General features: G+C 54.5%; 1 protein-coding gene, 2 non-coding genes and 1 pseudogene across 11 annotated transcripts in view; 3 read left to right on the top strand and 1 right to left on the bottom strand.

Annotated features, from left to right (window-relative positions):
- The window catches only part of PRRC2B (proline rich coiled-coil 2B), a 108,640-nt gene extending 82,092 nt beyond the window's left edge, over positions 1–26,548 (top strand). For 5 of the 8 annotated variants that reach the window (XM_023216924.2, XM_026457131.2, XM_023216922.2 and 2 more), the window contains 17 exons: positions 707–2,782; positions 3,997–4,202; positions 4,725–4,870; positions 5,490–5,631; positions 7,970–8,052; positions 8,620–8,811; positions 8,957–9,154; positions 9,592–9,678; positions 10,922–11,026; positions 11,184–11,376; positions 12,334–12,431; positions 13,413–13,540; positions 14,102–14,342; positions 17,813–17,968; positions 18,575–18,657; positions 20,770–20,851; positions 22,100–26,548. In XM_023216924.2, coding sequence (XP_023072692.2) covers positions 707–2,782; positions 3,997–4,202; positions 4,725–4,870; positions 5,490–5,631; positions 7,970–8,052; positions 8,620–8,811; positions 8,957–9,154; positions 9,592–9,678; positions 10,922–11,026; positions 11,184–11,376; positions 12,334–12,431; positions 13,413–13,540; positions 14,102–14,342; positions 17,813–17,968; positions 18,575–18,657; positions 20,770–20,851; positions 22,100–22,234 — 4,351 coding nt within the window. In that variant the 3' untranslated portion in view covers positions 22,235–26,548. Of the gene's footprint in view, positions 1–706; positions 2,783–3,996; positions 4,203–4,724; positions 4,871–5,489; positions 5,632–7,969; positions 8,053–8,619; positions 8,812–8,956; positions 9,155–9,591; positions 9,679–10,921; positions 11,027–11,183; positions 11,377–12,333; positions 12,432–12,729; positions 12,791–13,412; positions 13,541–14,101; positions 14,343–17,812; positions 17,969–18,574; positions 18,658–20,769; positions 20,852–22,099 lie in introns of those variants that run through there. The other 3 variants (XM_023216923.3, XM_026457133.1, XR_002732556.1) reach the window with 3 other exon arrangements.
- Positions 11,916–12,001, top strand: LOC111545985. Its single transcript, XR_002732602.1, has one exon. It is a non-coding gene; the product is annotated as a small nucleolar RNA SNORD62 (small nucleolar RNA).
- LOC111545983 lies at positions 16,685–16,770 on the top strand. Its single transcript, XR_002732601.1, has one exon. It is a non-coding gene; the product is annotated as a small nucleolar RNA SNORD62 (small nucleolar RNA).
- On the bottom strand, positions 22,712–26,513 carry LOC111545826 (annotated as a pseudogene). The gene has a single exon (XR_002732554.1). The product of XR_002732554.1 is annotated as an uncharacterized LOC111545826 (transcript).
- Positions 26,549–27,913: the final 1,365 nt, after the last annotated feature.

Here is a 27,913-nt window from a genome sequence, read left to right as displayed (position 1 = left end):
TGGTCCTGCTGCCTTGCCACTGAAGGAAGATTCCAGGTCCGAATCGAGAGGTCCTGGGATGAGCTACCATCCTAATCCACAGGGCCCTGGGATGAGCTATCATCCCAGGAGACACTGCCCACGGGAGACGTGCTCTTTTGAAGGGACTCCTGGTTCCTTTGGGGAAGGAGAGTGTGAGGAGGATTGCTTGAATGCTTTGTGCAAGAGGCTCTTTTCAGATGGCGAGACTTAAGGTGAAGGAGAGGTCCTGGGGTCATCAAACCCTGGGCACAGGGTAGGTGGGTGGGGGCTTTACAAGGCAGGTGGGGTCCAGAGCATGGGTCTTGGCTCTTCTGTGGAAGTAAACAGAGTTAGCCCTGCCACCCTCATGGCCCCAGACTCTTCACGGCCTCCCAGGCTCCAGCTTGCTCTTTGACCCGGAGGATTGCCCGGCTCCTCTGTCTCAAGGGGGCCCGCCGCGCCCACCCAGCGGCCACAACAGTCTTCACTGTCATGGACTCCAGGGGCCACCGACCAATTCATGGCCTGGCATTTCTGAGACATGTTTAAAGATAGAGCAAATGTTGGTGCTTATGTTTTTTTTTTTTTCTTTCTTTCTTTTTAAAAAGTTGTTTTTTTTTCTTTTTAAAACTAAGCTCTGTGTTCAGCATGGAGACCAGGAACCAGGCTCCAATCACATTGACTGATTTTTCTGGTTCCTTTTCAGGAATGAAAGCTCTTTCTCTGCCTCACTCGGAAGGGCAGGGGGCGTAAGTGCCCAGCGCGATCTCTTTGAGGAGAGAGGGGAGGAGTACTTGAGTGCTTTTGACAAGAAGGCCCAAGCAGACTTTGACAACTGTATCTCTTCTCAAAGAATAGGCCAGGAGCTTTTGTTTCCGCCCCAGGAAAATGTTCAGGAAGCGGGTGCTCCTGGGGGTCACACCCAAAACCTCAGGTGTTCCCCATTGGAGCCTGACTTTGTCCCAGATGAGAAAAAGCCAGAGTGTGGCAGCTGGGATGTTAGCCACCAGCCAGAGACTGCTGACACAGCCCATGGTGTTGAGCGGGAGACACCCCGGGAGGGGACAGCCTTTAACATCTCCTGGGACAAGAACGGGAGCCCCAACAAACAGCCGTCCTCGGAGCCTGAATGGACTCCTGAGCCCCGGATCTCCAGCAGCCAGCACCCGGAGCAGACGGGCAGGACCCGGAGGTCGGGACCCATCAAGAAACCAGTCCTGAAAGCCCTCAAGGTGGAAGACAAGGAGAAGGAGCTCGAGAAGATTAAGCAGGAGCTAGGGGAGGAGAGCACCCGGCTGGCCAAGGAGAAGGAGCAGAGCCCCACGGCCGAAAAGGACGAGGACGAAGAGAATGACGCCTCTCTGGCCAACTCCTCTGCCGCCACTTTGGAGGACAGAGGCCCTGGCCATGCCACTTTTGGCCACGAGGCCACCAAATTTGAAGAGGAGGAGAAACCTGACAAGGCCTGGGAAACCAGACCCCCACGAGAGCCCAGCGATGTTCCCCCCACGAAGAGAAATAACTGGATCTTTATTGATGAGGAACAAGCCTTTGGAGTGAGAGGGCAGGCCCGGGGCCGGGGCCGTGGTTTCAGAGAGTTCACTTTTCGTGGTCGGCCTGCTGGCGGAAACGGGAGCAGCCTCTGCGGCGGGGGGGTCCTGGGTACCCGCAGCATCTACTGCAGCAGCCAGCGCAGCGGCCGTGGCCGGGGCCTGCGAGAGTTTGCTCGGCCAGAGGACTGCCCCAGAGCCAAGCCCCGACGGAGAGTTGCCAGTGAGACCCATAGCGAGGGCTCAGAGTATGAAGAACTTCCCAAGCGCCGCCGGCAGAGGGGCTCCGAGAACGGGAACGAAGGCTCGCTCCTGGAGAGGGAGGAGAGCGCCTTGAAGAAAGGCGACTGCAGAGATTCTTGGCGGTCCAACAAGGTGTGCTCCGAGGACCATAGTGGTCTAGATGCCAAGAGCCGAGGCCCTCGGGCCTTTGGGCGAGCCCTCCCTCCCCGGCTGAGCAATTGCGGGTATGGACGGAGAACCTTCGTCTCCAAAGAGTTACCCCACTGGCAGAGCAAAAGTCCAGGCAGCCCTTGGCAGGAATATGGCCCTTCTGACACATGCGGATCCCGGCGATCTACAGACAGAGACTATGTCCCGGATTCCTACAGACACCCTGACGCGTTTGGTGGCAGGGGCTTCGAGGACAGCCACTCAGAGGACAAGAGGTCCTTTTTCCAAGATGATCATGTGGCGGATTCTGAAAATGCAGAGAACCGGCCCTTCAGGAGAAGGCGCCCCCCACGCCAAGATAAGCCCCCTCGCTTCCGGCGCCTCCGGCAAGAGAGGGAGTCCCTGGGCCTGTGGGGACCCGAGGAGGAGCCCCACCTGCTGGCAGGTCAGTGGCCAGGCAGACCCAAACTGTGTTCTGGGGACAAGAGTGGCACTGTGGGCCGCAGGTCCCCTGAGCTCTCCTACCAGAACTCCTCCGATCACGCCAATGAGGAGTGGGAGACGGCCTCCGAAAGCAGCGACTTCAGCGAGCGGCGGGAGCGGCGGGAAGGCCCCGGGTCTGAGCCTGACTCCCAGGTAGACGGCCTGTCGGGGGCCAGTTTGGGTGAGAAGAAGGAGCTGGCCAAGAGGAGCTTCTCCAGTCAGAGACCACTGGTTGACAGACAGAGCCGAAAGCTGGAGCCGGGAGGGTTTGGGGAGAAGCCCGTTAGGCCAGGTGGTGGTGACACCTCCCCTCGCTATGAGAGCCAACAGAATGGGACGCCTTTGACAGTCAAAAGGTAAAACCAGACACCATCTGGGCCCTTTTTGTTGTTGTGTTCTGTTCTCAGCAGCACTGAGTTCACGCATGCATGCCGCCGTGTGTCGGGGCTGGGGGCCTGCCCCCAGCCCGTCTGTGCGCGTCTTCATCACCTGCCCCCGCATTGCCTGTCTGCTTCTCTCGTGGTGGTGTTATTGTGGCTAGAGTCCCCCCACCTCCCCCCTCCGCAGTGGTGCTCTTGAGGCCGCTGTCCAGCACCTGGCCTGGGAGTCCAGGAATGTGTCCCTGCGTGTGTCCCTGGAGCACCGCCGAGGGGCCGCTGCAACGAGGAGCGTTGCCTGTGCACAGTGCCAGGTGCCGGTCAGTCCACTAGAGTCCTTTACTCTGAAGTTGCTGCCAGGCAGCATCCTAGGGGGCATCACTGGCCTCGTGGCTGCATGGAAGTGACTCTTGCCAGGTGGTTCTGCTTCTCCACTGTGAGGAGATGTGGCCCCACGGTGGGGTTGCCACCTCAGCATGGCAGGAGCCCAGCAAGTGCAGAGGGGAGCAGGCTGTGCATAGTCTGGCTAGTACCTCTTCCACAGACAGGGGCATTTGGGTGATGACCTCTGCTTAGGGACTGGGAGAGGGTCCCCTGCATAGTCTGGGTTGACTGACTGCGCTTGGCTTGTGGCTCAGACAGGGAGGTGCAGGGGCTGCTGAGGCCTTCCCTGTCTTCAGCATACTGAGGAAGACGGCTTCACACCTCCACCCTCCTTAGAATTCAAGGCAGAGAAATTCCCAGAGGAGCCACAGGGAACACTGACTCTTTCAGGTGGCGTCTAATCTAGCTTTCCAGGCGCTAGAGGCTGACCCTTGGCTTCACCTCAGTTTTATGCCCCAAGGGCCCTCTGGCAGGGCAATCCTGGAGAGGAGCAGAAATGCTGGCAGCTCCATTCCGAGTACATGCCCCTTGACTCTCTCCCCGCTACACTCTCTGAACATAGCATGTGGGAGAGCCCTTGGGAGCAGAAGGTGACAGAGCCACTTTCCCCAGGAGCAGGCAGAGCCAGCGGGGGCAGCCTTCCACGTGTGTTTGCACACGGACGTAGATGCACTGTGGCCAGCCAGCCACTCCTCCCCACCCGAGGAGTCAGCGAGAGGAAGTGGACCCAGATCAGGGTGCAGTGTGCACGTGCGGTGTTTTCCCTCCTTCCACAGCCTGTGGTTAACAAGATCCTCTTTCCCTTACAGATCCCCGGACGAGGCCTTGCCTGGAGGTCTTAGTGGCTGCAGCAGTGGGAGTGGCCACTCCCCTTATGCCCTGGAGCGGGCAGCCCATGCCAGTGCTGACCTTCCCGAAGCCTCCAGTAAGAAGGCAGAGAAGGAGGCCAAGTTGACTGCACCGAGGGCAAGTGAACAGGGAGAGGCCATGAAACAGTTTGACCTGAACTATGGAAGTAAGTCGTCCTCACATCTTCAGGGGAAAGAACTCAGGTGGAACCAGGGGCCGGGCAGTCCTCGAGCCTCCCGAGTTTGCTTTTGCACTGAGTACCGCAGCTTTCGGGAACAGCTCGGCCAGGCACTGGGCTGGATTCTGGGTCTGTAGGGTTGAGCAGAGTAGGTAGGATTCCCACGGGTGTTGCTCACAGCCTGTTGAATCCCTGTGACACCCTGCGGCTTCCGCGTTTTAAAGAGAGGAAGCCTGGGGCCCAGAGATGTTCGGTGGTGTGTCCAGGGTCACACAGCTGTAGGAGCAGAGCTGGGGTTTAAGCCCTTTGTGTGTTCTCTCAGTCGTGCCCTTGGGCCTCTTTGGTTTGGGATAACAGCGTTTTAGATCAGAGGTGGCCTGAGAAAGGTGCAGAAGTGCTGTCCAGGTTTCTGTTGAGCTTGACGCTAGATCTTAGGTGCCTGTTGAATTGGGTTGTTCTTGCCTCCTGGTGAATGGAAAGACTGTTCCTTCTCTTGAAATCTTGGTTCAGGTGCCATCATCGAAAATTGCGGGTCCAGTCCCGGGGAGGAGAGTGAGGTGGGTTCTATGGTGGGCGAAGGCTTCATCGAAGTCCTGACCAAGAAGCAGCGCCGCCTGCTGGAGGAAGAGAGAAGAAAGAAGGAGCAGGCCGTGCAGGTGAGGGGTTGGGGGGCGGGGCATGGGGCGGGAGGGCAGGCTGGCTGATGCCCAGGAAACCCAGAGCCAGAGAGTAAGGGAGTTCTCGGTCAAGCTCAAGGTGGCAGAGAGGAAGACAGTATTTAGCAAGCACACATTGTCTCCCCTTGCCTGCTATTACTAAGGCCCTTCTATCAAAGTAGGACTAGGTGGTGGCATCACTGTTATGCAGAGGAAGAAACTGAGTCTTGAAGAGGGTGACTTGTCTAGGGTGATAATAGTGGAAACTCGTCCAAGCCAAGATGCAGACCTCTGTCAGCTCCCGGCTCCTCCTCCCTCCTCATTCCTGAGTGGAATGAGATTTGTCTCCCTGAAGTCACGTGGATCATGAACCCTGTACTAAAATGGAGTCAGGGCTGGACCCACACACAGGTCACGGTCCATTGGCCTTTCAGGTCTTTCCTGGGGGGTGCTTTGCTTGGCATCACAGTTCTGCTTGAGTTTTTGGGAGATGAGCATCCCACACGTCTCTGGAGCATTTTCAGGTGGTGTGATTTTGGTACCTGGGACACTTATCCTGGGGAGAATTTATCGGTCTTTGTGCCTTAAGCTAGACTACAGCACCCTTTCTTCCCCTCAGGTGCCTGTCAAAGGTCGAGGCCTTTCCTCCCGTATTCCTCCTCGATTTGCAAAAAAGCAGAACAACTTATGTCTGGAGCAAGGTGACGTGACCGTGCCTAGCAGCAGCCTGGGCACTGAGATCTGGGAGAGCAGCAGCCAGGGTGAGAGTTGGGGGGTGTGACCCCAGCTGTGGTGCCCAAGGTCACATCACAGACCGGGTTTGTTTCTTGGGGAGGATCCTGCTTTTGAGCTATGAATATAGATGGAGTAGTACCTGTTTGCTGGGTTCCGCTGCTGAGCTAGTGCCGAATGCCATCTGAGCGATTTGCTGCTGCAGCCCCCAAACAGATACACAATTTTCCTTGCCTCAAATTTCGTAGAAGAGCAGAGCATTCATTATGTCCAGCCATGTGGAAAAGGATGGCCCCTTGAGCTGAGATTGTGCACTAGTGGGCCTGGCCGCCTTTGTCAGTTGTCATTTTCTCCCACTAACTTACGGGAGAGAAGCAAGTGACTGAGAGACCAGCAGCAAGCGTTCAGGAGCTCTCTTCTGTGCTGTGCACCCTTTCTTAACATGGGGAAGGCTCTGGAAACTCCTTCCTGAATGCTCTTCTGGAAAGGCAAACTGAGACCAGAAGAGACACCCTCTGTAAGCTAGTTTTTAGAAAATTCGTTGCTCTGAAAATTTTTTTTTAAATTCTATATCAAATGTAATTTTTCTGGGCATTTTCCCTTGTAAAATAAAAAGCTGTTTTCAAAGAATACGTTCTTCTTGAGGCTTACGTGAGCCAGGAGCCTGCACTGTTAGTTAGCCCAGAGGGTGCATAAATGAATACAGTAAGGACATTTGACATTTCACAGCTCGGGCCCATGAGGGGAGCTCGGAGAGGTCACCTAGTGCCAGCTCAGTTTTCTGCAAAGCAGCTGAGGCTTTAGAGGAAAAGGATTTGACTCCGGGGACTCCAGGGTCATAGGACAAGCACCCGAGACACTGAGTTCTGGGCCTTGATTCTTTCACTGTTTCCACATAGCTTGTCCTCATGTGCTCGGTGAAAACTTTGGTTCTTGTAAACTACAAAATAATATTCGACATGCCCAGCTTTGATGGAAAGGGAGCACAATCCTTTGATAAAACATCAATGACGTACATTTGGTAGTGACTGAGTGACAGGTGTCTTAGTATTGATGTCCAAAAACGCCCAGGCGCCAGATTGGTTGAGCTGCCAGATGTGACTCTCAGGTGTGAGTCATCATCCCCTTTTGTCAGATCTTTTCCTCCAGAATTCTGCAGGGTCTCATTGGTTCCTCAGACCACGGGTTGTGTCCAAGGATGGCTTCAGAGAGCCCTTGGATATTAAAATAGCATGTGAAAGGATTTTTGTTTTGTTTTGTTGTTTTTTTGGTTTTTTTTTCCAGGTGGGGTCTCACTATGTTGCCCAGGCTGGACTTGAACCTCTGAGTTTAAGCAATCCTTCTGTCTCAGCCTCCTGAGTAGCTGGGATTGCAGATATGTGCCCCCACCCCCTGCTAGCATGTCAACTTTTGCATGCATATCTATTTTTCTGGGCTCAGGATCCAGGGCCACTCAAGAAGTGGTCTGTGAGCTTAAAAAATTTTAGCAATACCCACTTGGATCTTTCGGAGACTCTGTAAAAGCCACCAACTTTGGCCAGGAGTGGTGGCTCACACCTATAATCCCAGCACTTTGGGAGGCCAAGGCGTGAGGATCACTTGAGATCAGGATTTCAAGACTAGCAACAGAGTGAGACCCTATCTCTATTGTTTAAAAAAAGAGAAAGAAGGCCAGCCATGGTGGCTCACGCCTGTAATCCCAGCACTTGGGGAGGCCGAGGCGGGCAGATCACAAGGTCAGGAAATAGAGACCATCCTGGTTAACACAGTGAAATCCCGTCTCTACTAAAAATACAAAAATAAAAATAAAAATTAGCCAGACGTGGTGGCAGGCGACTGTAGTCCCAGCTACTCGGGAGGCTGAGGCAGGAGAATCGTGTGAACCTGGAGGGCAGAGCTTGCAGTGAGTGGAGATTGCGCCACTGCACTCCAGCCTGGGCGACAGAGCAAGACTCTGTCTCAAAAAAAAGAAAGAAATATATATTTTTAAATTAAAAAAAGCTACCAACTTTTAGAAATAGTGTAAGTGAAAGAAAGCGTGAGCATAGCAGAAATAGCAACCGAGAATCCAGATGGGCAGGAGTGAGGGCTCTGCCCTACTCATCCTCTCCCGTAATGAGTGAGATGCTGAGAAACATATTGGGTGAGGATGCAGAAAGTTGGGTAAGACTGTCAGACCAGCTCTTCCACGTCACAGCTGTTCACTGGGTGTCACAGGTAGGGGGCTGGGGTTGGGGGTGCAGGGGAGGCAGGGGAGTTGGATTTCTGCAAGCTGTGCCTATGCTTGTTCTTTAAGAGCTCATAAACTCGTGTTTCTCTAGGCGGGTTGCTCTTTGATGCCCTGACTCTGTCTCCCTCCCCTGGCAGCTCTCCCTGTGCAGGCCCCAGCCAATGACTCCTGGAGGAAAGCCGTCACTGCCTTTAGCAGCACCGAGACTGGCTCCGCGGAGGTGAGTGTGGCCGCTGCCCGCATGCTGCTCCTGGCATGAGTGTGAGCTCACCATCCAGACAACCGGCTTGCCATGGATCTGTGCATCCAACCCAACCAAGCCCCTGCCGCAGCAGCTGAGCTTGGAATTAGGTTGTTTCCATGGGGCCAAGCTCATCAGTGGTTTTCCATCTTGATTTCTGGCCTGTGCGTGGGGTGTGCATGAGCAGGAGAAAGAGAAAAGGGTAACAAGGGAGGACCCAACGCTGGGTGGGTAGAGGGATTCAGGGCCTCCTCTGAACTGGCATCAGTGGCCACGTGGTCTAGTGTGGGTCACAAGTGAGATGGGTATGGCAGCCTCGGTCTGGGGCCCGCAGAAGATTCTGTGGTCACAAGCTGTATCGGGGTTGGTGTGTTTGGCCACATGTAAGTTGTCAGGCATCCTCAGCAGGGCAGGATCAAGATCAGGACCAGACTTGGCAAGGGGCATGCAGCTGGGGTAGACAAGTCTCTGTGCCACACGCAGTTTTACTCTCTGGATAATCGAGTTGGGAGTTTGAGGCTATAACCCATTTTGTGCTCTGCACAGCAGGGTTTTAAGAGCAGCCAGGGAGATAGTGGCGTTGACTTGAGCGCCGAGTCTCGGGAGTCGTCTGCGACCTCCTCACAGCGCAGCTCCCCGTATGGGACTCTGAAGCCAGAGGAGATGAGCGGGCCCGGCCTGGCGGAACCCAAGGCTGACAGCCACAAGGAGCAGGCCCCAAAGCCATCTGAGCAGAAGGTAACCTGGACATTCCAGTCACAGTGGCCAGGGCCTGGGCGGAAGGGGCCATCGTCTCGTCGTCTTCCTCAGTTCCTGTGACAGTAGAAGCCAGAGAGTGTGGTCATTCCCGTCTGTGTCTCCACCCCTCTGCTTTTTTATCAAGGATTCAGAACAAGGCTCTGGACAGAGCAAGGAGCACAGACCAGGACCCATCGGCAACGAGCGTTCTCTGAAAAACAGGAAGGGCTCAGAGGGGGCCGAGCGGCTGCAAGGGGCTGTGGTCCCGCCTGTTAACGGGGTAGAGATTCACGTGGACTCCGTGCTGCCTGTGCCACCCATTGAATTTGGAGTCAATCCAAAAGTGAGGCTTTGTTTTCTTGCTTGCTTTTTTTACTTTTTATTTTTGGTACTTGGAGAGGTGGGGGGCTCAGACAGGATTATCTCCTAGAAAGAATAGAAGGACGGGAGCCAAGCACTCTTCCAGCAGCTAGAGTGTTGGTGTGGAGTCCTGCACGTGGCCAGTGCTCTGTGGAGTTGCTTTAAAGATTGCTTCACTGACACCAGACAGGCCAGTGATCTTCCCTGTTTCTGTCAGGCCACCCAAGGGACAGGGGGAAAGGAGTGGAGCTGGCGTCCTGTCTCCTGTGCCTCTGGCCATCTCGCTCATGTGTGGCTCCAGTGAATGCTGCTCAGTGGAGTTTTCGAGTCACGGAAACTGTATCACGTTAACGTGTGCCTCTGGGGAATGGAGAGCCAGGAGGATCTCAGTGGGCTGTGTGGCTTTATTTTTTCTTCCAGGACTCCGATTTCAGCTTGCCACCTGGTTCTGCCTCTGGTCCTGCTGGGAGTCCGGTTGTTAAACTTCAGGATGCCTTGGCCAGTAATGTAAGTCCACACTTCCACTTCTGGCTGCACTCGCTGCTTGGGGCTGGCAGGCCCTGGGCGAAGGAGACAGCACATGTATTTTAGGTGACCTGAGCTGGCACGTGACTCAGTTGCTAGCAGCTCCATGTCCTTAAAAGGTGCTTAAATGTTCCTGCCCAGGTTTTGTGACCTTCCAGTGGGGCTCGTATAGTTCCTAAGGTCTGGTTTATTTGGCTGTCTTTGGTTCCATTGTCTCCTCTATGCCAGGTGCAAGCCCACACTCAGGCTACCTTTTCCGTGGCCAGGGGTAAGGGGCACACAGATTGAGTAGGAGAGCCCTCCTCAGGAGGCCCCATCTCACCATCCAAGGGTCCCTGCCACCTGCGATCTGTTGTGATCCAGAAGACCTGGCGCTCCCCCGTGGGCTCAGGAGCTGGCAGTTGCATCTGTTGTGGCCACTTGGGGCTGTGGCTGAGGCTGCCGCAGCGACGTCTGGTTCACTGCTCTGTCCTCACCGCCTGCAGGGGTTGGTGCTAGTGCATATGTTGAATGAATGAGTATCATTTGGGCAGCGTTTCCCAGAGGATTCCAAGGAATGTGAGTGCTGTACAATGTTCACAGGTGTTGAATGGAAAAAAATGTGGAAGTGCTGGGCTCTACAAGGTTCTTTACTCTGAGAGTCTGCAGTCCCTATCATGTGTGGATGGACACCGGGGATCTGCAGGAGGCGGGGGGCACTGTTGCATTTTCAGCCTGTTACCAGAGCCCTCTTTTTCACTGTTTGCTGAGGGGCACAGCCTTCCCTGTCTGGCCCAAGGCACCTCCAGGCCAGGTGGCAGGTGCCTTCTGAACCAGGTGCTTGCGTGCAGGCAGCCAGTCCATGTTTATACTGCCGGGACGCGGCTCTCCCGTCTGGCGGGCACCATGGAGTGTGGATATGGGGGCGGCTCTCTGTCTGCAGAGCTGTGTGGAGGAAACTGATGGAGGCAGCCATCTCCAGGAGATCAGTCGTGGTCTTGGCTGCCATCAGTTTCATCTGGGTGGTCTTGAGTACATGTGGCCAATACTAAAGATGCATTTGGACAATTCATAGATGCTGCTGGGCACTGTAGGTGCTTTTGGGCAAAGCCACGGATGGGTTTGGGCAAGTCATAGATGGCATTTGGACGAGCCTTGAGTGTGTTCAGGCGAGCCGTGGATGGGTTTGGGCAAAGCCGTCTCTGTGCCTGTTTGTGTTCCATGGTTTCTTTTTCCTCCTCTCCAGGCAGGGTTAACACAGAGTATCCCCATCCTGCGGCGGGACCATCACATCCAGAGGGCCATTGGTCTCTCCCCAATGTCCTTCCCCACCGCCGACCTTACTCTGAAGGTAACACCAGCCCTGAGCTGGGCGAGGGCCCACCTAGTACCTTAGCTTACAAAGAGGCAGAAGGGAGGAGTCCCCGAACCCCCGAAAGCTTAGATCGGTGCTGCCCACTGCCATCATGATAGTAATTTTCATCCCTCCCCCACCCTTGCTTCTGAAGATGGAGTCTGCGCGCAAGGCTTGGGAAAACTCCCCCAGTTTGCCGGAGCAGAGCTCTCCAGGCGGCGCTGGCTCAGGCATCCAGCCTCCATCCTCTGTGGGTGCCTCCAGCGGGGTCAACTACAGCTCCTTCGGTGGAGTGTCCATGCCACCCATGCCTGTGGCCTCTGTAGCACCTTCTGCTTCTATGCCAGGTATCTCATCCCCTGAGCCAGGCCTTGGGGTCCTTCTCCATTTATTATCAAGAGAAACGGATTAACAGCCCCGAACGCCACCTCCTGGCCTTGTCTTAAGTAGCAGGTAGAAGTAGCAACTTGTTTTTAGGCACAGTGGCCATGGCTCCCATGTGCTGCTGGTAATGTGCACGTTCTGCTTCCCCGTGCTGGGAAACAGAACTGGGGGACGACAGCGAGGCACTCCTGCCTACTGCTGAGAGGAGTGAGCAAAGGCTTGGCTTTGAGTCAGAGCTGGGTTACGTGCTGGAGCTGTGCTGCCTCGGCTGGTGAGCAGCTCTCGCTGAACCACAGCGTCCTCCTCTCTTAAATGAAACGAGGGCGATGACATTGCTCCATGAGGTGGCCACACCCGTGAAGCCAGGTCTTACCTGGAAAAGGCTTTGTATCAACAGAGCTCTTAGTCACTGGTAGCTGTTTTTGTCCTGACTGCTGCCATCCTTGTCATGTGTCGATGACCCCAAGGGAAAGTGTGGGGGTTTTGAGGGCCCAGCTGCCAGTCTCAGTGATGTAATTCCAATAGATCCTTCTGACCCTCCACTGTGGACTCAATAGCAGGGAGATGAAGAGGACAGTGACTGAGAGACCAAGGCAGCCCTGGTTAAAGTAGAATGTCCCTTCGAGTGTCTGGGGCAGTTGATGAGCGGGAGGTGGGAAGGGTAGGCCAGAGCCCACCTGCCTCCTTCCTCCTCCTAGGTCTGACGCTGCACCCTCCCTGGGTTCCCTGAGGTGCGTGCCAGGCGTGTTGTGAGCAGGCGCGTGCTTCAGGCACACAGGGAACCGAGCAGCCTCTGTACACACACCCTTGTCCCCACTGACTCTCCTGGGTAGAGCAGACCTGTAGACTTGTCGCCCTCAGGGACATTCAGAAGTAGTGAGGCTTGATCTTCTACCTTCCTTCTGCCGCTCTGTTTCCAGGCAGCCACCTCCCGCCCCTGTACCTGGATGGTCATGTGTTTGCAAGTCAGCCCCGGCTCGTTCCTCAAACGATACCTCAGCAGCAGAGTTACCAACAGGTGACAGCAGCCAGCCAGGTGGCCTGGCTGGGGGTGGTGGGGAGGAGCCAGTGCAAGGCGGAATTGACTTGCTCTATCTGCTCATTGTCTGTCTGGTTTTCCGTCCCCCTCACATGTGGTGACCAGCACCTGGCCCGCCACAGCAGCCAGGAGTCATGTGTTAAGTGAATAAACAAGAGACAGGGAAGAGGAGTGGAGTTGGCTGCTCCAGACTCTGCTTAGTTTTCCTTTCTCAAAGTTCTCCCTCCTGTGTCCTAGCCGGGGAATTAGCTAAAATGGAATTTTCTTTGGTGATCAGGTATCCTTCTGATGAAGAGAAGAAAGGCCTAAACTCCCAGGCATGGATGCATTAGAAAGAGGTAGTCGTAGAAATGAGCAGGCGTTGGTTATTTATGCAGGACTGGCATACTTTCTGTGCTGCCAAGGGGTGATTTTTGGAAGTCTCCCCTCTAACGCTGGTGCTGGGCCTTTGGGATGGTTCAGCCGCCCCTCAGACCCATGTGTCTGCACAGCCACGACAGTGGACTTCCAGGCAGAATCTGCTCCAAGTGCAGGCTTGCTGATGGAGGACGTGGTCTCTGCTGACCTCTTTAAAAACATGTTCTTAACTGCTGTATTGTTTGGTTTTCAAGATTTTGGTTCTTGCATAACTGAGTCAAACTGCATGTACCTGTTTTTGTACGTTGTTAAATTCAGCATTATGTTTCTGGGACTCACCTCTGTTGATGTATGTGCTAGAATCCATTTTTGTTGCTGTATAGAATTCCAGGGTAGGGAGATGCTGCGGTTTGGGGCTGCTATCAGTTTTTCATTATAGGCTTCATCCCAATAGCAAGGGAAGCCCAGGAATGACATGCTGGCATTCGAATTTTGGGCGGTGTTCCAGCAGCCATGTGGAGAGGGGCAGGGGAGGTGGGAGGGGAGGAATCACCTGGATGGGCCTTGCGGGTTACCTCCACCACCCCATTTTCCTGTTCACAGGCCGCCGCTGCCCAGCAGATCCCTATCTCCCTTCACACATCTCTGCAGGCACAAGCTCAGCTTGGACTGAGGGGTGGGCTTCCTGTGTCCCAGTCCCAGGAGATCTTCAGCTCCTTACAGCCCTTCAGGTGAGCTCATGTACCAGCTTGTGGAGCTGGCAGCTCACAGCCAGGGCCTCAGCCCTGTGTGCAGCCTTTGTCCTGCAGCTGTTTGGTGCTTCTCTGCTTTGGGGCAGTGGGGTGGGGAGGGGTGGGGCTTTGCTCTGGATCACTCTTCAGTCCGTTGTTAACTGTGCTCTAGGAGAGGCCCGGGGCGAGCTGATATGTGGCAGGCCTTGTTTTGCTTTTCCATGTCATCTTGCTTCCTTCCCTTGCTCCTTCCTCCTTCTCTCCCCTTGACTCCCTGCCTCCTCGCCACCGCGGGCTGCTCCGTCAGTGTGGCTGCCAGTCACTGTGGCTGATGTCCTGTGCCTCATACAGCCTGGATGTGTTCACTTGTTTAATCCAGCAGCATCAGCGCCATCTAAGAGCTTGTTCTCAGGCCCCATCCTGGACCCTCTGAGTCGCGCTCTGGGAGTGGGGCCGGGGATCTGTGTTTTAGCAAGCTCTCTGGGGGATGTCTGAGGGGTGGGACGAGACCCGCAGCTGGACTCATCGACCTGATCCCGACCATCTGTCTGGCTTTTGCAGATCTCAGGTGTACATGCACCCCAGCCTGTCACCGCCCAGCACCATGATCCTCTCTGGAGGCACAGCCTTGAAGCCTCCGTACTCTGCGTTCCCAGGCATGCAGCCCTTGGAGATGGTGAAGCCGCAGTCTGGCTCACCCTACCAGCCCATGAGCGGGAACCAAGCCCTGGTCTATGAGGGCCAGCTCAGCCAGGCTGCCGGCCTGGGTGCCTCCCAGATGTTGGACTCCCAGCTCCCACAGGTCAGGAATTCAGTCACTCCACCCGAAGCCCTGGGCTTCTTTCCTTCATGACCTTGCCTTTTCTTTCCGCCCGCCTCAGTGTGTGCTGGCCCATCATGCTGTTCATTGGTAGCCACCGTGCCCGCTCCTCAGTGTGCAGGAAATCAGCCTCTTCTGAGTAGCCCCATCACTTTTTTTTTCTTTTGGACAGAGTCTGTCGCCTAGGCTGGAGTGCAGTGGTATGATCTCGGCTCACTACAACCTCTGCCTCCCGCATTCGAGCGATGCTCCTGCCTCAGCCTCCTGAGTAGCTGACTACAAGTGTGTGCCATCGCGCCTGGCTAATTTTTGTATTGGTAGAGATGGGGTTTCACCATGTTGGCCAGGCTGGTCTCGAACTCCTGACCTCAAGTGATCTACCCGCCTTGGCCTCCCAAAGGGCTGGGATTACAGGCGTGAGCCACCACCCCTGGCCCCTCATCCACCTCTTTATTCTCAAGACCTGGCTGTCCCCTCAGCACTGCCTGCTCCTGCAGTCCCCAGATGGGGGCTCCTTCCTTTCTCCCTGCCCTTGTGCAGTAGGGTGTGGAATGGGGTAGGCGTCCTGTTTGCATAGTTGTTGATGCTTCTAGACTCTTTCCTTCCTCCCTGAAACCCCAGCTTTAAAGCCACACTATAGACTGTGCCTGAGAAGCCCTCCACACTGCTATGGTGCCGTCACCACATCCAGCGTCTGCTGTGAAATCTTCTCCATCGACCTGTGGGCAGCATTTGGCACCTTTGAGGGTCACCCTCTTTGTCTGGCCTGGCTTGCAGTCTGTCTCCACTCTCCTGTTCCAGTTCCTAGTGGTTTTGATGTCTGCAGAGATGACCCTGGGTCTTTGTGCCATGGACCCTGTCCACCCAGTTTGTACCCTCCTCGCCACTGGTGCTCTTGTTCACTTGGGCCCCTGCTCTGTGCAGTCCTCTCTAGGCTTGGCCGCTCCCAGTAGCTGTAGCTCTCGCATAATCTCAACTTTCAGCGTCCCTCTCAGTTGTCACCTCTGGCTTTTTCAACTCCCTCTAGTGACCCAACTCGAAAATCCTTTTTTTTTTTTTTTTTTCTTTTTGAGATGGTGTTTCTATCACCCAGACTGGAGTGCAGTGGCACAGTCTCGGCTCACTGCAACCTCTGTCTCCTGGGTTCAAGCGATTCTTGTGCCTCAGCCTCCGAGTAGGTGAGATTACAGGTGCCCACCACCCACCGGCTAATTTGTGTATATTTAATAGAGATGGGGTTTCATCATGTCAGCCAGGCTGGTCTCGAACTCCTGACCTCAAGTGATCCACCCACTGTGGCCTCTCAAAGTGCTGGGATTACAGGTGTGAGCCACCACGCCCAGTCTCCGCCACCCACGTTTTTGTCATTCACCCACTTGGCTTGGCTTCTTCCTCCCCATCAGCAGGTCCGTTGAGCCACATGGCCTTTGCATTTCATCCAAGCTGTGGCTCTGAGCCAACCCTCACCCTCCTAGCAGTTTTTCAGACTTGCATCTTGCCCCTCGCTGCCTCCCATCCGTGACCTCCCTTTCTGTGTCACCCAGGAAACAGAAGCAGTGACAGTCTCCAAGCCCATGTGGCCACATCCCTGCCTGGGTGCTGCCTGTGCCCCTGGGGGGCCCCGCCCCAGCAAGTCTCCCTCTCTTTCATGCATCAGATGGCCCTTCCTGTCAGTACACAGATGAGTTGCAGTGCTGACCCCGTAATCCCGCCCCCCACACCCTTGAACCACTTTCTTCACCCAGTTACCAGGTGGTCACTCCTGGCTTTCCTGCTGCCTCAGACCTCCTCCTCAGTCTCCTTTGCTGTCCCCTCTCCTTCCCAGTCCGTAACGGGTGGCATGACCCTGGGCCCTGCTTTGGGCATCTTTGAAGAGTCATGGCTCTAAATTCCTCCATCTTCTCCTCACTCCCAAATGGACATCTTCAGCTCAGATCTGTCCCTGGAATTGAATCTGAAATCCAGTGGACTTTCCAGCATCTCTGCTGTGGTGTCTCATGACTTCTCAAGACTCATTGTATCCAAAACTCGATGTTCCTCCCCGTCCTTCTGCTCGTCCAGTCCACGTCCTCTTTGGCTCCCTGCTCCCCTCCCCGCAGCCAACCCGTCAGCGGCCTGTCAGCTCTGGCTTTAGAAGCATTCAAATCCAGCTGTGTCTCATCCCCTCCACCCCGCTCCACGCTGTCCAGCTCCTGCAGGGGCTCCTACCTGGCCTCCCGGCAAGTCAGATCGTACCCCAAGTCAGCACTCTAAATGGCAGCATCCTGCACCATGTTGGTGCTCCAAGGAGGAGCATGGTGTTTTGCGGCTCTGGCCACTGCAAGTCTCAGTGATGTAATTCCAATAGATCCTTCTGACCCTCCACTGTGGACTCAATAGCAGGGAGATGAAGAGGACAGTGACTGAGAGAACATATGTGGCCCTGCCCCGCTACCCCATTGTGTCCCCCTGTCCTTAAGAGTCTCCAAGCCCACATCTCCCCCTCGCCTATCTTCTTCTAGTTAGTTAGGCCCTGCAGCCACCCTGTTCTCCTGTCACAGCATGCTTCAAAGGACCCCCACAGCCCAGAATCCAGCCCAGTCTTGTTTTTACCACCACTTGATGCAAAACAGTGAAAGTCTTGAATGTGCTGTACAGAGGAATGCAGAGATACACGTCTGGTGTAGCTTTCATCTTTTGGGATTTGGCTTGGCCATTACTTCTGACTTTCCTCACTCGTCCTCTCCTTGCCCACCCCGCCCCGTGTGCACCCACAGATCTGGTGTGCACACACAGATCCTGTGCTGCTTTGCACCCTGAGTGTCCTGCAGCTGTGTCCAGCATGTGACATACCACCCTGGCAGCGTGCAGGCCCATGTCGGACAGGGCCCTGCCGCTTCCCCAGCACCTCGTATGCTTTTAGCAAGCACTTGCCGGACAAAGGCAGAAAGGGCCGAAGATAGACGCAGCCCTTAGCAGAGATGCGGATGAGAAAGATAGACGCAGCTCTTAGCAGAGATGTGATGAGAAAGATAGATGCAGCTCTTAGCAGAGATGCGGATGAGAAAGATAGACGCAGCCCTTAGCAGAGATGCGGATGAGAAAGATAGACGCAGCTCTTAGCAGAGATGCAGATGAGAAGGATAGACGCAGCCCTTAGCAGAGATGTGGATGAGACGCACGTAACGCTGTTAGCTCCTGTGCCTGCAGCCAGCTTCGTCTTGCCCATTTTCTCACCACCTACTCCATTCCAGCAAGAAGACGTGCCCCTGCCATCGAAGGTGTGAAATCCTGGGCGATGTCTCCCGTGCTGCAGTAGAAATCAGAGCGTGTCCTGCTGTGTGCAGGCTTTGCTTTAGTTCTTCTGAAATGTATGAATTTGAAGTACATGTGCAGTCGCTCTTTGGTGCGTGTTTGGGGTTTCTCCGTAGCATCGGTCGGTCCCCCTCCTGACTGTCGTTGTCACCCAACAGCTGACCATGCCACTGCCTCGGTACGGCTCCGGGCAGCAGCCGCTGATCCTGCCCCAGTCCATTCAGCTGCCGCCTGGGCAGAGCCTCTCTGTTGGGGCCCCCCGAAGGATTCCTCCGCCCGGGTCCCAGCCGCCAGTCCTGAACACCAGCAGAGAGGTAAGGGGACCCATCTGTCTCTGATCCTAGGGAGGGGGCCTTGTGTCACCAGCCTTTTCTAGCAAGCTAAGTACTCCTGTGTGGTAGAAGGAGCCAGTGGTTTGGGTGTGCGCAGGACTGTCAGGGCAGAAAGGAAGGTGACCGTGTGTGGGGCCATCACACATGCAGGTCCTGGGGACTCTGAAGGTGTCGAGGGCTGAGGGCCAGGAATCAGCATTCCTCCCCGGCTCTCCAGGAGGCCCTGCTATGGACGGCCATGCTTCATTGGCTCTCTCACCTCACTTTAAAAAGAACAAAATATTGTGATGGTTCTTGCTTTCTAAGAAGCAGCCCTCTTGAGTCTGGCTTGGAGGGGAGGGGCTTGCAGACTCCTCTAGAACAGGGGTCCCCAGCCCCTGGGCTGCAGAGCTGTCCTGGTCTGTGGGAAAATTGTCTTCCATGAAACTGGGCCCTGGTGCCAAAAACCACTGCTCTAGAAGATGCCTCCCTGGGCATTCCCATGCCCTCACCGCCTCTGCGCTGGGTTGTTGAGTGAGTCTGTGTGGTCCAGCTGTGCCCAGGGCCTCAGATGACAGCTTGTTGCTGCGTGGTCTCTCGCCCCCTCAGATGGAGATGAAAGGCTTCCACTTTGCCGACAGTAAACAGAATGTCCCTTCAGGAGGCCCCGTGCCATCGCCACAGACCTACAGGTAAAGCCACTCCCCGGGGACTGTGCTATGAGCTGAGCAGTTGCCAGAGCCGTGGCCCGGTGGCTCAGAAGAATCTTTGGGCCTGGGGAGAGCCACCAGAGACCTGGTCCCTCTGTGGGCCACGTGTCACTGTGGTGTTTCGGCACTGGGATGCACCTGTGTTGCAGTTAAACATGGGGGAGTGAGGAATCAGGAGAGTGGTTTTGGCTTTAATCATTATAATAAGATGCTCTGGATTGGGGAGCTTCCTGGAAAGGTAGGAAAAGGAACGGCTGACATTTAGTAGGCGTCAGGACTGACGTGACTTCCCATCAGATCCTAAAACAGGACCCACTGGCCACAGGGCTGCATCCTGGCAAGGGGAGAAGCATGGCCTTTCCTAGCGTCTCTTTCCTCGGACTTGCCCTATGACCCCTGCCAGGGGACTTTTTATTGCTGGGCTTGTGGGGCCATTCCTTCCACACTACAAACCAGCACTCTCTTTTTGCTTCCTTTGTGTCTGTCTCCACCTCCAGCAACTGTCTCAGGGTCCCCTTAGCTGGATACTCAGGTGGCTCTGTCGGATGCCGGTGAGAGCCTCTGGTCCACTGCCTTTTCTGCCCGTGCTGGTGTGTGAAGGCAGCATGCTCTGGCCCTGGGCTCCGAGGGCTTGTACAGTCCACCCTTGTTACATGTGGGAGAGTCCTGAGACCCCTTTGTGTTTATAAATGAGTGAAACAGACCTGCCTGACCCATGGTGCCCTGTGAGGTTAATACCATCAGGCGCCACAAAGTGTTCCCACGACTACACAGGTACTTGCAGACCCGAGGAGCGCTCTGCAAGCCGGGCCCCCATGGTCTGCAAGTTGCTCTGGCTGCGCCCCCTCTGCCCTGCTGCCCTTTGCCTGTCTTCCGTCACGGCATTCCACTCTTGTACCTTCATTTCCAGAGAAAGGGGTTTTTGTGAATTTTCCTCCCATTCTTTCTTTTCTGTTCTTATTTTCACTCTCCTGGCTTCATTTATTTCTGTTTTTAGTACATTTTGTTTTCCTACCATGTCTATCATACAGACCAAAACATCAGGACTGTGTGAAAAAGATAGCTGGACAGTAGCGACCATGGAGCGGAACTGGAGGGAGGAAGGCAGCTGCAGGTCTCAGCAGATGCTGTCCTGCTGCTGCCACAAGCAGATTCCAGAAGCCTCTGGCTACAGAGCCTTCCTCAAAAAGGCAAAACCCAGAGAACAGAGCCTCACAGGACAAGAGTCACCTGTGTCTGTGTAGTTGTAGGAATGAATGGCAGCAGATTATTCTTTGGAGCCTATTTAGACAGTGGAAGCCTTAAACTAGTAGCTTTGTTTCTATGGTGTTTTAGGGGGGTTGGGGAATTGCTATAATTGTGTAAAGTAGTGTTTCCCAAAGTGTTCTGGAAATAGAGCTGCTGAGATGTGCGCTGCAAAAACAAGGGTTCCCTGGTCAGGTCCTTGGGGGAGTGCTGTCCCCTGGGTGGCCTGCTGGGGAGGGTGTTCACCACACAGAGGCTGAGCGGCCCTAGGTTGAGAGTCCTGTTGAACTCTGCACACACGGCACTTAGGCTTTTTGACTGCAGACTTGTTTTCCACGTAGCACCTAATCAACATCCCTGGGAACTAACTAGTGGTCAGTGGGACACATTTAGAAGTATGTTCTACATTTTGGTTCCCCCACCCCTTCTTCTAAAAAGTTAAGACTAGAACAATACTCGGCACAGTTCTGGCTCAGTGTCAGGCTTCTAGGCCTTTCGTCTGGGGCACTGCATCATGTTGGTCCAGACCCTGAGACAGCCAGTGTCGCTTTCTGCACAGCAGGACAGCTGTTCCCACCTGTACAGGGCCTCGGCCTCCGTCTCTTGTGGTGCGTCTCCTTGAGCTCTGTCCTGGAGGTGCTGGGGTGGTCAGTGACGGCCACCCCCTCACCCTTCTGCATTCTGGGCTGTCTTAAGTCTATGGTGGTTTTCCATCCCACGGACCGTCCCGAGCACGCGCCTCTGGCCACAGGCCCTTCCTTCCTTGTGCCTCCTCCGTGTGCTAGGCTTTGACTCCATTTCTGTGGTGACACGTTGTGTATTCTCAACCCCTGCCTTTGGTTTTTTCAGGCCTAGCTCTGCTAGCCCCAGTGGGAAGCCCTCTGGATCAGCAGTTAACATGGGCTCTGTGCAGGGACACTACGTGCAACAGGTAGAAGATGGCTTTCCAGACCCTTCAGCCCTGGACACTTAGGCCTGTCTCCAAGCGCCAAAAGAGAAGGGACTGTCCAACCTATCTGAGCGCTCCTTGTCTAAAGAGAGCCATGCCCTAGCGGTTAGAGCACGGAACCAGGAGCTGGGCCATCCGCGTCCCTCCTGGCGAAGGCATTTCTCCTCTTGACGGGCGTCTGGATCCTTCCTTGTCCTGCAGAGAAGGGAGGATGCCGATTCCTCTGAGGAGGTGGTGCTGGAAGGTGGACCAGCCCTGGCAGGTCGGGGCTGAGGTGCCCTGGGAGACTCGGTTAGGTTTGGGGGTTGGCTCTAGGAGCCCGGGTGCGCGCGCTGGTTCTAGTCAGTGGTGTGTCTCGTTTTTGTCTTGGCTGGGTGGGAGCACAGGTGAAGTTAATTTTACCCATATAATGAAAAGGACATCGCAGTGTATTTTCCTGCAGGCACTATTCTCTTCTCTGTTCTCTAAAACATGGTGAGGCTCAGAGCTTAGGCCCCTCAGACCTGGGTTTTGAATCAGTCACTGTGCCTGGCTGGTAGAGGTGGGCAGTGATTGCTCTCATTGGTTCCCTTGGGGGTCATGAGAGTTGTGTGGAATGAGCTTCTAAAGCTTTCTTCCAGAGGTCAGACCTGGTGGGGGACAGATGCGCTGACTGCTCTGTGACTTCCCCACCCACTCCCTGTGTAGAGCCACAGACCAGGGGAGCCCTGACTAGGAATGGGGCCCCAGGAAAAGGTTACAGAGTGGGAGTGGTAAGGGGTTTGGCTGAATCGCGGCCAGAGATCTGTGGGGGCCAAGTCTGCCTAGGGCCCCAGCAGACAGTCGGGGGCTCCGAGACGTGCAGGGGGCACTTGGATCTACTCGAAGGAGGTTTTTTGCCTGCGGGGCAGGAGGTGCACTGATTTGAAAAGGTTCTTCCAGTTGGCCTTGGGACCAGAACTGCTTCCGCCCTGGGATGTGCCATGGCGGAATTCTTTGTGGAGGACCCGGTGTCTTCCTGCCTCTCCGAATCACTGCACTCGGGGCTCATGGGGAGGGAGCAGAGAGGGCACTCGCGCCACTTTCCTTACTAGGAGGAGGGTTTCTAAGTCTGGTCCTTCAGCCAAGGGACGGACGACTTAAGGGAGCTTTCCCTGCAACTCAGGAGCAGGAAGGGAGTGGTGGGAACTATGTGTCCAAACACACTTCAGCGCCAGGGTCACTTTTTTTTTCTCATTCATCTGTCCAAAGGCAAAACAACGAGTGGATGAGAAACCCAGCCTGGGAGCCGTGAAGCTGCAGGAGGCCCCCTCGGCTGCCTCCCAGATGAAGCGAACCGGAGCGATCAAGCCTCGGCCTGTCAAAGTGGAGGAGAGTAAGGCCTGATGGTGCCTGGCTGCCACCTCACCTCGCCCCACTGGGGATGGTGCCGCCATGCGGCCTTGACATAGCCAACACTCGGGAGCCTCACCAGATCCACCGTCCAAATGCCTGGCCCGGACTGAGAGACCTCCCTCCTCTCCACTCCCGAAAGCTCCGTTGTCAACCAGCTTGCACCCGTGGATATATGGCATTGACCCGCTTGCTTTGATATGAAACAAAAAAGCAAACGACACCTTCATCCCATCTGCTCCCACCGTGACCGTGGAGTGACGCCTCCCGTGCAGTGCAGATCCGCCCTCCCTGCCTCCTCCCTGTCCTGCCGCACAGCCAGGGCGCCTTCTCAGCAGTGCTTCCGGCCCAGCCGCCCATTCCTAGGCACAGTGGTTTGGCAGCAGGGTCATTTTACTTTGAGGCTTTTTGTTTTAAAATGTAGCCAAGGTTTTTACAAAGGGGAAAGGAAAAGAAAACAGAAACGCAAGCTCCCTGTGTATAGCTGAACTTTTATATGTTTCTCGCCAGCCCCTCCCCTCCCTCCCATCTCTAGCCTCTGTCCTGTTTAATTTGATACATCACTGCAGTACCTTAAGAGGTGACTCTTAAGAATGCATCCCCTCCTGATTCCTCAGCTGGTTCATCTTTGAGGTTATTTGCAAAAAGAAATGGAGGTTCTCCAGGGCACCCGTCGCGAGCACTCTGGTGCCTGGCTCCCCGCCTGGGAAGCAGTGGGGTGCGCAGAGCAGCAGGCAGGTGGCGGCAGGGGGAGTCACAGTTGGGTTCCAGCTTCTGGCCTGATGAGCCCAGGGTGCCTACAGGCAGCCCATGAAGTTGATGATGGTTTTAGCATGAGGATCACACAGGGTCCCTGTCCCGAGCTCCTCTAAAGCCAGTGGATGTGCTGAGCACTAGAGACCAATCATGGAGATGGCTGCTGGTGGCTCCCAGGTTGGCCCAGATGGGATGAGCTGAGATACCACAGGCCCATCCCAGGCCCTGTGGGCTCTGCTTCTGGGACTCCATACCCTGCCCCTCAGGGGCGCTGTTTTTCACGCACTTCTTTCCTTGAAGCCTTCTGTAACCTGTTGTTTTCCTTCCTTCCTCTTCTGGAGCCTGCTGCTTTCTCTGGACCCGTCTCCACCTCCCACACAGCTAGTTCATCGTCAACACCACTTGGTGGCGGAGGAGTGGACCTGCGTGTGGTCCCCACGTGAGGCCACTGGGAGTTTGTCCTGTTCCTCCTTTGCTTCACTCCCAGCAGCAGACCCAGGTTGTCAGGACAGGAGGGCCTGAGCTAAGCAGCAGGCATCTGTCTCATTTGTCTTCAGATGGCCGGGGCTGGGGGGGCAGGGTGAGGCTGGGTGGAGGGCTGACCAAGGTCCAGAGGGCCTGCGCAGTCTCTGCAGGGGCAGCTTCTCCAGCCAGAGGCTTGTGTGAGCCATCGTGTGCTGGGCTTGTCGTTTTTAAATAAGAAACAAGGAAATCACTCCAGATTCTGTGATTCCGAGGAAAGGGAAGGGGACAGTTCAAGTTTCTTAGCTGTTCTTAGGGGTCATTGAGCGTCTACCTGCTCTTCCAGAGGAGGCCAGCTCAGAACACTGTGAGGAGAGGGCCGGGGATGCACCCCCCCAGAGGCTGCCCTCAGCATCTCACGGGTGCAGGACAGCGCTCGGGCTTGGGCTTTAAGCTCTGTGTCCAGTGTAGAACATGGGGAAGGAGCATCTTAGGAACTGCTAAAGTAACTTCTTACTGCTCTCACAATTCTAAGGAAGTGGGAGAACGGCCTCCTACAAACAGCGCCCACCCCAGAGCTGCCTGGGAAGGAGCAGTTTTACTGAAAGCTGCTTTACTGTTCACCTGCATCTTTCAGCAGCTCCCCTCCTGCCCTCCCCTGGTCTTTTCCCTCTTCGTCCCGAGTCTTTACGCTTGAGTCCTTTCCCCAGGGGCTGTCCACCTGACAGTTCGGGCATTCTCTACCTGAGCTGCGTGTCTGCTTTTCCTTCTCCCACTGCAAGCGGCTGCTTGTGGGGCCTGGGATGAGCCCTCTTTGTCCCTATCCGCCCCCCTTGCCAAGCCATTCCTGGGTGAGTCCAGGCCTGCAGGAGCCACACATTCATCTCCACCTGGACACTTGAGCCACATGGCGAGACCCCTCCCACCTGACGCGGTGGTGCGTGTGATCTGTCGAAAGAAAAAGCCTCCCGGATGCTGTTAAAAAGATAGACCCTTCAGGTGAACCTGGCATCAGACCCACAGTACTTGCTGTTTGAGAAAAAATAAAAACAAAAAGGTCACCTGTTCTCCAGCCCTTTTCTCTTACCCGGTATTTCCTTCCTTCCTTCTCCCCGACCCCAAATAAAAAAACAAACACTAGAATTTATTTATATGTATTGATGTTGTAGGTCTAGATGAAAAAAAAAGAAGTAAATGTTTCACTGCTCTATTTATATATAATGTCTGAATTAATTCTGTGCAGGAAAGGCCAGGAAATTGCATGTGAAGTTCGGTGCAGTCACCACCTCTGTGTGACCTGAGCTGCAGTCTCTTCGCTGAGATGCAGATTTTAAATGAGACTGGGGGCTGAGGGCAGGCCTCAGGCCTCCCAGCGCCCCAACCCCTCCTTGGTCTGATTAAATGCAGTTCTTAGTGCAGAGACGTTTTAAGGTGCAATATATCTCTTCCTTTCACGTGGTTTTAGAGCCAAGCTCAAGGTAGTAGGACGTAGGGTCTTATTTTGTTTTCAAACCCCCACCTTCAGAGCGCAGATACATGCAGAGGCTTCTGCCAGGATACCACGGGGCCTTGGTAGGAACAGGTGGAGACCAGCACTTGCCTTTTCTGCTGCTGAGTGGGGGGTCAGAACCCACTCACTTTTGCCTGCTAAAGTTGCCCTCCTCCCAATGCTGGCAGCTCTGCCTTTGCCATCGGGGGTGCGGCGCATTGCTCAGCAACCAGTGGCCTTGCGGTGGTATTTGTCCACTGTCCGCTAGAGTGGGGAGAAGTCCAGAGTGTGGGTGTGCATCTGAAATGCTCACCCACCCACTGGGGACTTCAGTGCCAGCTGCATTCGGTGTGATTTTCTTCACTGTTGGCTTCTCCCCCCAGTTGTTTTTGTTGTTGTTGTTTTTAACATTTGTGTTGTTTTCAAACTTGGAACTCATAGACACTCTGGCTCTAGGTTCCTTAAGGGGGAAAACAAAGGATGGTTTTATTTCACATTCGAGAAAATCAGTTCAGTTCCAAAGCTGTGGTCCTTCCAGCCACTTCTAGGGACACTGGGGTACATTGTTAAACATTGACATCAGTGCTCTCCAGCTGAGCTGTCACCCTCCTATCTTCTGGATCTGCCTTCCGGATGGTCAGTGACGCCTTCTGGAAGCTGAGCGCACACAGGTGCACGGCCATGCTGTGGCCTGGCCTGCTGCGGCGGCCTGGCAGCTCTGGTGGAGCCTTCTCCCTTGCCATTTGGTTCCTCTCTGCCAAGTAGCTGCAGGCTGCCCCTCCAATCTTCATTTGTCCCTTTTCACTTCCTGCAGAGCAAGCCTAGGTTAGAGGGTCTGCTGGAAATGGCCTTTGAAGACCAAGGATACCAGAGTGTGTGTGCTCTGTCATATTCTGCGATGAATGGGAAACGTAGGCTTCCAGAAAGTCTTCTGAAATGTGATGGACCTAAGCAGGAAGTCATTCAGGACGGGAGTGGCTCGGTGTTGGAGATGGACGCTGTTGCCCAGCCATCCTCCACCAGGGCCACCAGTGTATATCTGGCTGGTGGTCTTCGGGCACGTGAGACCTTCTTCATCACTGTCTCCACCCCAGTTGGTGACCTCCAGGATGGTAGTGGCACCCCCAGAGCCCCATCTTCGGCATGTTCTGGAGCCTCGGAGTGGAAATTCCTGCTAAGGCTCTGTGTGGACGCCTTTCTCCCATGATCTAAAGGGGACACTGTACTCTTAAGCTTTTGACCTCATGCCTTGTGTAGTAAAAAAGGATTTGGGGGTTTTTGTTTGGTTCCTGAGAGGGTTGTGTTTTGTTTTGTTTCCTTTTGTTTATGTTTCGGCCTTTCCTCTTTTGTCTTTCCATGTAGACCAGATATTTGAAAGGGCAGACGATGGCTAGAGGTGTGAGTGCAGCTTGTTGAGACGTTATTTCGGGAAACTCGCCTTGGATGGGAAATGGAGTCGCGGGTTCACCAGGCCGGTGCTGGCACACTCAAACCCTCGCCCTTTCCCTCCGGTTCAGTACCTGTTGTTTCTCCTTTCAAATATGTGATTGTACTAGCTCTTTCCATATGAAAGAATTCTCCTTATTTAAATAAAAAAAGTTAAAAACGATAAAGCTGAACATGCTTTCTCAGGTGGTACATCCCTCTTTTCTTGGTAATTTGACCAGAGAGAACTACAGATCAAAGAGTTCTAATTTTACAGAGTTCACATGGAAATTAGGAGTGGCACGGCCGAAATGCCTTAACAGAAGCTGCATGGGTAGAGAAGGGATTGAAACCCGTGGTTAAGAAGCATCTTCCAAATGCGGCAGCACCAAGCACTCTCCACTCTCTTCCCACGGATGGCATCTGGCTGTGTGCAGTGCCTGCCTGTGGCCCCATCACTTGCCATGAGAAATGAGCTGGTCAGAGGAGGTAAGCATTTGATGTGGTGTGTGGTGGTGTCACTTCCAGCAGTGCTTTTGCAGGAAGTGGGTGGAGGAGGATTATGCTGTGCTTTGGGGTGGGGAGGGAGCAAGCCACCCAGGCCTGCGGCAGCAAAGAATAAAAGGTAAGAATGAGTTGAGGCAGCAGTTCTCAGTTTTGCCATTGCCTCACTGTGTGACCTGGGGAAAGAGTCAGTCTCCTTAATCATAAAATGCAGACGGTAATAGTATCAACCTCATGGGGTAGTGCGGATTCAAAGTCACCAGTAGCTTTTAGCTTGGTGCCTAGAACCAGCTAAGAAAACTTTTGTACAAATTACCTCCAAGAAAGAAAACACTGTTTCTGCGAGAAACACCAATCCCTCAACTTCCTTCTAAGCCTTTTGACTGTGGAAGAGAGTTGGGGCCTGGGCACAGACATCTCGGCTTTAACCAGCCACACTCGCTGCCCTGATTCACTGCTTCCTAGGGACAGGTGGCTCAAAGTCTCAAAAGGACACGGGCCCTGAAGGAGGCTAGTCCTGAGGTTGGGGACTTGCAAGATGGAGGCTCTCAGTCCTGAGGCACCACCACTGTTAGCATGGCATGAACCAAAGCTCCACAGCCCAGCCCCACTCCCTCCTGGGGCCCAGGGAACCTTCCCTGCCCACCGTAAACACAGTTTGCCTGCAGGCTCTGGCCACAAACACAGGCGAGCCCCAGCTCCTTCCCTCTCTGTGGGATCTTGGGTGAGTCACATAACCCTTCAAGGGTAAGCCATAAAGAAGTAGCCACTCAATTCTCAACTGGTGTCATCTAATGCTATGTTGACCAACATGGAAAAAAAAATCTTGCAGACAGCCAAGAACCGTAATTAAGGTTATTAAACCTGCAGTGTGTCCTTTTGGTCTGTATAAATTAACATACAAATAGACCAGGAGATCAAGAAGCCAGGCTGAGAAGAGTGATCCATCAGCCTGGTTGCGTTGCTGTCAGTTACCCTGCTCTGGGTGCAGACTGTTCCAGGGAAAACATGGGAAGGGGTGCATTCACCCAACCAGA

This window comes from Piliocolobus tephrosceles, chromosome 14, assembly GCF_002776525.5.
Source record: "Piliocolobus tephrosceles isolate RC106 chromosome 14, ASM277652v3, whole genome shotgun sequence".
NCBI classification, from domain to species: domain Eukaryota; kingdom Metazoa; phylum Chordata; class Mammalia; order Primates; family Cercopithecidae; genus Piliocolobus; species Piliocolobus tephrosceles.
The sequence above is the reverse complement of the archived record's forward strand: the minus strand, read 5'-3'. Positions and strand labels throughout refer to the sequence as shown.